The 10,000-nt window shown below is 51.7% G+C and overlaps 2 protein-coding genes and 1 long non-coding RNA gene across 4 annotated transcripts in view; 1 reads left to right on the top strand and 2 right to left on the bottom strand.

The window, feature by feature from the left end:
• The window catches only part of LOC311326277 (uncharacterized protein C1orf21 homolog), a 17,506-nt gene extending 13,990 nt beyond the window's left edge, over positions 1-3,516 (bottom strand). The window contains exon 1 of the mRNA XM_084459150.1: positions 3,366-3,516. Within this exon, the coding sequence (XP_084315276.1) occupies positions 3,366-3,506 (141 nt within the window). The 5' untranslated portion in view covers positions 3,507-3,516. The remainder of the gene's footprint in view (positions 1-3,365) is intronic.
• A 170-nt stretch (positions 3,517-3,686) lies between these two features.
• LOC311326278 lies at positions 3,687-4,419 on the top strand. The gene is made up of 2 exons (XR_014631046.1): positions 3,687-3,824; positions 3,954-4,419. It is a non-coding gene; the product is annotated as an uncharacterized lncRNA (long non-coding RNA).
• Positions 4,420-4,570: 151 nt separating this feature from the next.
• edem3 (ER degradation enhancer, mannosidase alpha-like 3) overlaps positions 4,571-10,000 on the bottom strand; it is a 17,775-nt gene continuing 12,345 nt past the window's right edge. For both annotated transcript variants that reach the window (XM_084459149.1, XM_084459148.1), the window contains 3 exons: positions 9,379-9,544; positions 8,887-9,072; positions 4,571-5,753 (listed from right to left, as the gene is read on the bottom strand). In XM_084459149.1, coding sequence (XP_084315275.1) covers positions 5,479-5,753; positions 8,887-9,072; positions 9,379-9,544 — 627 coding nt within the window. In that variant the 3' untranslated portion in view covers positions 4,571-5,478. The remainder of the gene's footprint in view (positions 5,754-8,886; positions 9,073-9,378; positions 9,545-10,000) is intronic.

Here is a 10,000-nt window from a genome sequence, read left to right as displayed (position 1 = left end):
TCATCAGGACACGACCTGGAGTCTGCTGCACAATTGGTGAAGCAGCATCCGTGTTTGCGTATGTGTGTGTGTGTGTGTGTGTGTGTGTATGTGTCTTTCTCCCATTAGTCATTTAGTGGAGTGTTTCCCCATCTGGTCTCAGATCAGAGCTTCTGTCTCTCTCCCTCTTCCAGGAGGCGGGTTCTCTCCTCCTGCATTCGGTTCCTCTGGTTCTACTCTCTGGTTCTACACTCTGGGTCTACACTCTGGTTCTACACTCTGGTTCTACACTCTGGTTCTACTCTCTGGTTCTACTCTCTGGTTCTACTCTCTGGTTCTACTCTCTGGTTCTACACTCTGGTTCTACACTCTGGTTCTACACTCTGGTTCTACTCTCTGGTTCTCTACTGCACCGAGGAACGTTCTACAGACTCTTTCTCCCCCAGCGATTGATATTCTCTCCCTTTCACTCCTAAGCGAGTACATTTAGACACCTGACCTGACGCACCAGGTGGTTTGCTATGCAGAACCATCTGGGAACTCTCTGTTGGAAACTGTTTGGAAAATGTCAGGCACTTTCAAAAATACTTGGCAGGTGATTGGATGAACCATCTGTCTATCACTGTCAATCACACGCTGACTTCAACCGCTCCTCGCTGTTGTCACACCTACACCCGCCCAGCGTAGCCGTTTGTATTTCCAATTCCTCAGAACCAATGCTGATTGGCCAGATCGTTTTCTGATCTGGCAGAAACTGATCTGTATGGAGAGTATCCGGACCGATTTGCGAGAGAAACAGAATGTTAGAACGCAACGTTGACGCAAGGCTGATGGCAATGTGACGCAATGCAGGCAGTGTACCTGGGTGGTAAGACCACGCACACACACACACACACACGCACACACGCCCTGGGAGGATCGGGTTGTGCTGGTCTTGTGCTTTCTGCTCTGTCTGCCACAGACCTACCTCACACACACAAACACACACACACACACCTTACCAGATACCTAGGACCACACACACACACACACGCACGCTCGCTCGCACACACTCAATCTCTCACATACACACACTGACAACCACATCACTCACAAACATACACGGGCACGCACACACACACACAAACTCAATCTCTCCCATACACACACACCGCATACACTAGAGCTCACGAATGGAAATAAATGCTTTGGAAATTGATTAGCACTAACGACTTTGGAACACCCGCCTCTGCTCCACAGTACGAGGAGGCAGACGAGGCCGTGTTGACTGGACTGTTTACTGTACGCAAAGACAGGAACAAGCTCAGCCACAACTGATATGGGAAAATGAATAGGAACATTTATTTCACGGCCCTAACGTGCACGTACGCGCACACACACACACACACACACAATAGCCAGTTTCATAGAACACTCCAGTAACAACACAGTATCCATTACCCCCCCCCCCCCCTCCCCCCAAACAAACAGACATCTGTAACTATGGAAACCCTCTTGCTCACAGGATGATGTCACCTTATTGCATCACACCGCAATCAGGTGACCCAATCACATCAGTTAAAAAAACAAACAGAGTCAGAGGGAGGGTGCAGACAGGAGAGAGAGAACAGAGAGAGAGAGGAGAGGGAGAGAACAGAGAGAGAGAGAGCAGAGAGAGATGGAGAGAGGAGAGCAGAGAGAGATGGAGAGAGAGAACAGAGAGCGTGACAGGAGGAGTGTGAGAGAGAGAGAGAGAGAGAGAGAGAGAGAGATGGAGAGAACAGAGAAGAGAGGGAGAGAACAGAGAGGAGAGAGAGAGAGAGCGTGACAGGAGGAGGAGAGAGAGACAGACAGAGAGAGAGAGAGAGAGAGAGAGAGAGAGAGGGTCAGAGATGGACAGATGTGTGACGGAGGACAGGGAGGCAGGCTAAGAATAGCTCCGCCTGCCAGGGAGACTGTCTGTCCTCAGACCAGCGCTGGGCAGGAGACGTACTGGGACACACACACACACACACTCTCACACACACACACACACACTCAGGAGGGGAGGGGGGGGGATAGGTAGAGAGATGGAGGACAAGCTTACACGCCACACTCAGGGAGATTGAGGGACAGAGACAGAGAGAGAGAGAGAGAGAGAGAGAGAGGGAGGGAGAAAAAGAGAGAAAGGCAGATGATGGAGGTGAACGGATGAGGCCAGCCAGATACACGTAGAACAGATGTACTTATTTGCATGGTCATCCAGTCAGGTCAACAGACCGTCCGACCATCCTCCTCATCCTCTGGTCTGCTCAGATCGACCCTGTCAGCTGCTGACCGACAGCAGGACAGCGGCTAGCGAGGCTGCTCAGCGAATGTGCCCACCCTAACTGTCGGTCGGGGAAGGGGGGCTGCCCCAAAACCGTGCTACTGAAACTGGCAGATTCGTGAATTAACGCCACCACCAACCGTCTAGCTGCAACGCTGCAGGAGCTCTGGGTCCGTCTGGTTACACAATGTAAACATTGAAAATGGCCCCCGCTCGCCGCCCTGCATACCACACTGACACACTGGCTCCCAGCAGGCTAGGAGCAGGACACACCAGCAACAATCACGACACCGGAGTCACTCACGGTTCAGTCAGCTCAAGGTGTTGCGGGATTCCGCCACGCTAGCGTGTTATGCGTGCGGACCGGTGTTGGGAACCGAGTGACAGCCCGGCGGTGGCCCCGGGGGTCCGGGGGGAGGGGGTCTCGCTGCTCGGCTCGACTCACAGCTGTGTCCAGCTGCGTCGCACGGAGACACTGGGGGCATTGTTTCCCCCGCAGGGAGATGGAGAGAGAGAGAGAGAGAGAGAGAGAGAGAGAGAGAGAGAGAGAGAGGGACTAGTGTCTACATGTGAACACACACACACACACACACACACACAAAGGTGTATGGCTGAGTGTGTGTCAGCCCCAAGTGTCCCGTGTGTGTGTCGTTCCGGGTCCAGCAGCTCGCGGCCTTGCGGGGAGAGGAAGAGGAGGAGGAGGAGGAGGAGGAGGGTGCTCCGCCGCCACCGGGGCAAAGGGCCAACGAGGAAAAAAGGGAAATGCGTTGATCAACGGTGTCAAACCGGAGAACGAGCTCGCTACCTTAAACATAACCAAACCGCAATCTCACACACACACACACACACAACCGTACGTCTCCCCCGATGCACCGCGGTGACACCGGCGCACGGATCCACGTCGGCCGAGAGAGAGGACGTCCAGGAACACCGGGGGAATCACAGCCCGAGTCAGGAAACACACAACAACAAAAGAACAAACCAGCGCTCGGCTCGCTGCGAAACAAGCACAAATAGACGCGCGCGTCTGCGCCATTACGCAAATCCCATCCACGTTTCCAAACCCAAAAAAGCGAGATATTCTTCTTCTTTTACTTACTTTGATGAACCGGTTCCGCTCGGTCCACCGGAGAGATTCGGATTCACGCGGACGTGGGGCGGGAGCGCGCCTTGGGGAGGGGGGTGCGCGCGTCCGGGAACCGTATTTCCACCGAACTGAACTGGACGTAAACTCCTCCATGCATGCGTCACTTCACCCGGACGCCCGTTTTCCTGCTCCGCGCACACATGCAGCCATCTTGCTGGGGAATATAACTTCTCTCACTGTCTGAACCAGGAATAATTAGGAAATCTGATAGTTTGTTACGAGCGATACGTCGACATGGAAAATGATTCTCTTAACACGCCACGTAGGTGTGTGGCATGACTATTGCAATGTAATTGGGTCATAAAGAGGTCTATGTTCTAAAGAAATGCTGTAATCAATTGTGTGCCATTGCATTAGTCATTAGTGTGACATCTGTAAAAGATGAGCAGAGATCCTCTAACTGAAAACAGTGTAAGTTAATATCAAATTTGAATTGAAACTACAAAACAAAAACACACAAAAAAACGTCTTTTAGATTTGTTTTATCAATTTTTATTAAATGTAATCATGTTAATTCATTGGCTGTTTCCTTGGCTTTAGTTTCCCCGTCAGGTCAGCAGTGCCAGACGCTGCCTCATCAGACCGCGGCCCCCTCTAGCGGCCGCCGGTGGTGGTGCAGGCCGCTCTGTGGACCCATGACGACGTAGAGAGGGCGGGGCCTCCCAGTTCATGTTCCAACAAACGGGGGAGGTGGTGGTCGATCAATTCGTGACCAATCACTCATGCTGACCCGAACCTGAAGCATCGAATCAGCAGTATATTCCAAACTATCAGGAAAATATCTGACGCACACATATTTACAGTCACTTTTACTTCATCTGTTGGTGACGAGAGTCCGAGACGGCGTCCTTCTGTGTCCCTCAGAAAGACAGCGTCGTCACACTAACCCCACACAGTAAGGCCCACTAAAGAACACAGTAAACGTCCACAGACAGATCATCATTATCACAGTTAAATAAACCAACCTGTCAATCAATTACCCAATAAATAAACTGATCAATCAGTCGGTCGGGACATGTCATTATTACACGTCATTATTACTCATGTCATTATTACAGCATTCAGAATTGGTTCCCATTTGTTTTCACTGAGCCAGAAATGGATCAGAAGGAAGACAATCTGTGAAAGTAAGACAAGATGAGAGAGTAGTCGGGAGACGGAGAGAGAGGGAGGGACAGAGAGAGGGAGGGAGAGAGAGAGAGGGAGGGACAGAGAGAGGGAGAGAGAGAGAGAGGGAGGGACAGAGAGGGGGAGAGAGAGGGAGGGGGAGAGAGAGGGAGGGACAGAGAGGGGGAGAGAGAGGGAGGGACAGAGAGGGAGGGACAGAGAAAGGGAGAGAGAGACGGAGAGAGGGAGGGACAGAGAGACGGAGAGAGAGAGGGAGGGAGGGACAGAGAGAGGGAGAGAGAGAGGGAGGGACAGAGAGAGGGAGGGACAGAGAGAGGGAGAGAGACGGAGAGAGAGGGAGGGACAGAGAGAGGGAGAGAGAGGCACAGCCTCCAGTCAGTCTGTCCACAACCGACTACAGTACAGATCCGAGCGCTGGGCTAGATTAGCCCCAGTATCTGTAGGTGTGTTTGATTTACCTCAGAGTTCATGTCTGCGGGACTGTTCCATTGCACAGGGTCACCTAAATCAAGCTCACCCCAAGCATTTGACACTATTCAAAGACAGAATCTAACTCAGGACTGGTTTTGCAGCTTAGAGCTGTATTTTATGGTTTGCTGATCGGGCTGCCTTTCTGTATGTGTGTGTGTGTGTGTGTGTGTGTGTGTGTGTGTGTGTGTGTGTGTGGGAGAGACTGATATGGACACCTGAGAGACTGAGAGACAGCAGAGTGGAGGAGGAGGAGGGAGTCAGTGTCCTTGTGTTTTCCGTGCTTACTGTCCCTTATCAGAGCACCTCCTTCCCTCCCTCCCTCCCTCCTTCCACTAAGACACTGTCCTCTAGGGTGGCGGAGTAAAGCTCCCCCCCCACCCCCTCGGCCATTGCTCAGGCTGGGTTATACCAGAGTCATGTTGGGGGCGGGGTCACGGGGTGGAGGGGGCGGAGGAGAGGGGGACCGTCAAAGCTCGTCCTTCTCCATCTGCTGAAACGCCTCCAAGTCCTCCCGCCAATCGGCGAGCAGCGTGTCCATCGACTGGCCGCTAGCGTCCGCCGGCTCCGCCCCCTGCTCGGAGTCTCTCTCGACGCCAGGCCCCGCCTCCTCCTCGGCGTGCTCCGGAGCCGATTGGTCTGCCTCCGCGGCGCCGACGGGTGATTGGTCGTTGGGAGCGGGGGCGGGAGCAGCGGGGTTTCTCTCCTCTGTTGAGCAGTCCTCCTCTTCCGGTACGTCCATACCTGAGAGAGAGAGAGAGAGAGAGAGGGAGAGAGAGAGAGAGGAAGGGAGAGGGAGAGAGGTCAGGGTGAAGGAGGAGAGGATGGAAAGAGAGGTCTATCCATTTACAGGCTCGCCCACAACACACACGCAGCCAGGAATAGAGCGGCGTTGGGCTGAACCAAGCCGAGCCCGCGGGCTGGCAGCTATGAGCAGCCTGGTGCTGGGAGGTGACTCACATCTCCCACAGTCTCAGAATCATGATCTGATCTACCCTCCTACCAGCTAGACTAGTCTAGAGTCACACACACACACAGAACAGAGAACAACACGATGAAGGACAGAGGTGAGGGGATACTTACTGCTCTCCAGCAGGTTGCCAGGTAGAGGTTTACCTTTGAAAATGGCTGCTGCTTGGAGAGAGAAGAGAGAGAGAGAAGAGAGAGGGAAGAGAGAGAGAGAGAAGACAGAGGGAAGAGAGAGAGAGAAGAGAGAGGGGGAAGAGAGAGAGGGAAGAGAGAGAGAAGAGAGAGAGAGAAGAGAGAGAGAGAAGAGAGAGAGGGAAGAGAGAAGAGAGGGAAGAGAGAGAGGGAAGAGAGAAGAGAGAGAGAGAAGAGAGAAAGAAGAGAGAGAGAAAAGAGAGAGAAGAGAGAGAGAAGAGAGAGAGAGAAGAGAGAGAGAGAGAGGAGAGAGAGAAGAGAGAGAGAGAGACGGCAGAGGAGAGTGAAGGACAGAAACCAAGAGGGAGAGAGAGAAATGAATGTGTGGGGAGGAGAGAGAGAACAGAGCGATGGAGAGGGGGATGAAGAGACGGGGCAGAGGAGAGGAAAGCCACTGTTACAGTTCAACACAACCACAGGGAAGGAAGGAGCTGAGGAAGATGGAGGACGGACAGAGAGCCACGTATCACAACACCAAAGGACTACCTCCACCCTCTAGTATCAAATTACCAGAGGACTACCTCCACCCTCTAGTATCACAACACCAGAGAACTACCTTCACCCTCTAGTATCACATTACCAGAGGACTCCCTTCACCCTCTAGTATCACATTACCAGAGGACTACCTCCACCCTCTAGTATCACATTAACAGAGGACTACCTCCACCCTCTAGTATCACATTATCAGAGGACTACCTCCACCCTCTAGTATCACATTACCAGAGGACTGCCTCCACCCTCTAGTATCACATTATCAGAGGACTACCTCCACCCTCTAGTATCACATTATCAGAGGACTACCTCCACCCTCTAGTATCACATTATCAGAGGACTACCTCCACCCTCTAGTATCACATTATCAGAGGACTACCTCCACCCTCTAGTATCACATTAACAGAGGACTATCTCCACCCTCTAGTATCACATTAACAGAACTACCTCCACCCTCTAGTATCACATTACCAGAACTACCTCCACCCTCTAGTATCACATTACCAGAACTACCTCCACCCTCTAGTATCACATTACCAGAGGACTACCTCCCCCCTCTAGTATCACATCAACACAGGCCTTCCTCCTCCACCCTCTAGTATCACATTAACAGAGGACCTTCACCCTCTAGTATCACATTAACAGAGGACTACCTCCACCCTCTAGTATCACATCACCAGAGGACTACCTCCACCCTCTAGTATCACATTAACAGAGGACTACCTCCAACCTCTAGTATCACATTAACAGAGTACTACCTCCACCCTCTAGTATCACATTAACAGAACTACCTCCACCCTCTAGTATCACATTAACAGAGGACTACCTTCACCCTCTAGTATCACATTAACAGAGAACTACCTCCACCCTCTAGTATCACATCACCAGAGGACTACCTTCACCCTCTAGTATCACATTATCAGAGGACTACCTCCACCCTCTAGTATCACATTAACAGAGAACTACCTCCACCCTCTAGTATCACATCCCCAGAGGCCTACCTCCACCCTCTAGTATCACATTAACAGAGAACTACCTCCACCCTCTAGTATCACATTAACAGAACTACCTCCACCCTCTAGTATCACATTACCAGAGGACTACCTCCACCCTCTAGTATCACATTAACAGAACTACCTCCACCCTCTAGTATCACATTAACAGAGGACTACCTCCACCCTCTAGTATCACATTACCAGAGGACTACCTCCACCCTCTAGTATCACATTAACAGAACTACCTTCACCCTCTAGTATCACATTAACAGAGGACTACCTTCACCCTCTAGTATCACATTAACAGAGGCCTACCTCCACCCTCTAGTATCACATTAACAGAGAACTACCTTCACCCTCTAGTATCACATTAACAGAGGCCTACCTCCACCCTCTAGTATCACATTAACAGAGAACTACCTTCACCCTCTAGTATCACATTAACAGAGGACTACCTCCACCCTCTAGTATCACATTACCAGAGGACTACCTCCACCCTCTAGTATCACATTAACACAGGCCTTCCTCCTCCACCCTCTAGTATCACATTAACAGAGGACTACCTCCACCCTCTAGTATCACATTACCAGAGGACTACCTCCACCCTCTAGTATCACATTACCAGAGGACTACCTTCACCCTCTAGTATCACATTACCAGAGGACTACCTTCACCCTCTAGTATCACATTAACAGAGGACTACCTTCACCCTCTAGTATCACATCACCAGAGGACTACCTCCACCCTCTAGTATCACATTACCAGAGGACTACCTTCACCCTCTAGTATCACATTACCAGAGGACTACCTCCACCCTCTAGTATCACATCACCAGAGGACTACCTTCACCCTCTAGTATCACATTAACAGAACTACCTCCACCCTCTAGTATCACATTAACAGAGGCCTACCTCCACCCTCTAGTATCACATCAACACAGGCCTTCCTCCTTCACCCTCTAGTATCACATTATCAGAGAACTACCTCCACCCTCTAGTACCACATCAACACAGGCCTTCCTCCTCCACCCTCTAGTATCACATTACCAGAGGACTACCTCCACCCTCTAGTATCACATTAACAGAGGACTACCTCCACCCTCTAGTATCACATTACCAGAGGACTACCTCCACCCTCTAGTATCACATTAACAGAGGACTACCTCCACCCTCTAGTATCACATTATCAGAGAACTACCTTCACCCTCTAGTATCACATTAACAGACTACCTCTGTCTTTGGCCTTGTCACCCAGCAGCACCTCGACCTCCCTGTACTCCTTCAAGGCCTCCAGCAGGATGTTGCCCTCCTTGTGGAACAGGAAGAGGAGGGGCAAGGTGACATCATCCGTGTTCCGCCCATCCCCCGCCATCTGGAACAGGGGGGCCGTGTCGCTGCTGCTGCCCTCGTTGTCATCTGGGGGGGGGGGGGTGTAAGGATGAGTAAAGTGTGTGTGTGCGTATGTGTGAGGTTGTGCGTGCGTGAGGTTGTGCATTTGCATGTGTGCACTTGTGTGTGAGGTGTGTGTGTGTGAGAGAGATTGTGTGTGTGCGTTTGTGAGTGTGTGTCCACGAGCGAGTATGTGTGTGTGTGTGTCAGGATGTGTGTGTGTGTGTGAGGTTGTGTGTGTGTGTGTGAGTGTGTGTGTGAGGTTGTGTGTGTATGTGCGTGCCTGTGTGTGTGTGTGTGTGTGGTCTCTCTGCGCGGTCTCTCTCTCCTCACCGATGACGATGCCTCCTATGGCGCCGGCTCTCTGGATGTGCCTGGCCTTCTCAGCGAACATGCACTGTCCGCGCTGCAGCAGGGCGATGCGCCCCTGGACCAGCTCTGCGTTGGCCAGCTCCCCACACCCGCTGTACGGCTCCGCCACCGTCACCACGCCCCTCACCTGGGGGGGGACCACCATTCCTCTTAGTACGGTTTAGGACTTTTTAGAGCCGGCTGTAGCTCAGTTGGTAGAGCGGGTCGTTCAGTGATCGAAGGGTCAGCGGTTCGAATCCCGGCTCCGACTGTCCACATGTCAAAGTGTCCTTGAGCGAGACACCCAACCCCAAATTGCTCCCAATGAGCAGGCTAGCACCTTGCATGGCAGCTACCGCCATTGGTGTGTGAATGTGTGTGTGAATGGGTGAATGAGAGGCCATTGTAAAGAGCTTTGAGTGCCGCTAAGGTGGAAAAGCGCTATATAAGTGCAGTCCATTTACCATTTAGAGCTGAAACCCAACATCACTGACTCTTCCCTGACTTTCAATGACTAAAACGCTGAATTTCCGTGACCTGTAATGGAAATGGTGAAGCCGTTGACGAGCAGGAAGGGGATATATCGGTGCTGGAAAATTCCAGA

The sequence above is a fragment of the Borostomias antarcticus genome, assembly GCF_949987555.1.
Source record: "Borostomias antarcticus genome assembly, chromosome: 26".
NCBI lineage: Eukaryota > Metazoa > Chordata > Actinopteri > Stomiiformes > Stomiidae > Borostomias > Borostomias antarcticus.
The sequence above is the reverse complement of the archived record's forward strand: the minus strand, read 5'-3'. Positions and strand labels throughout refer to the sequence as shown.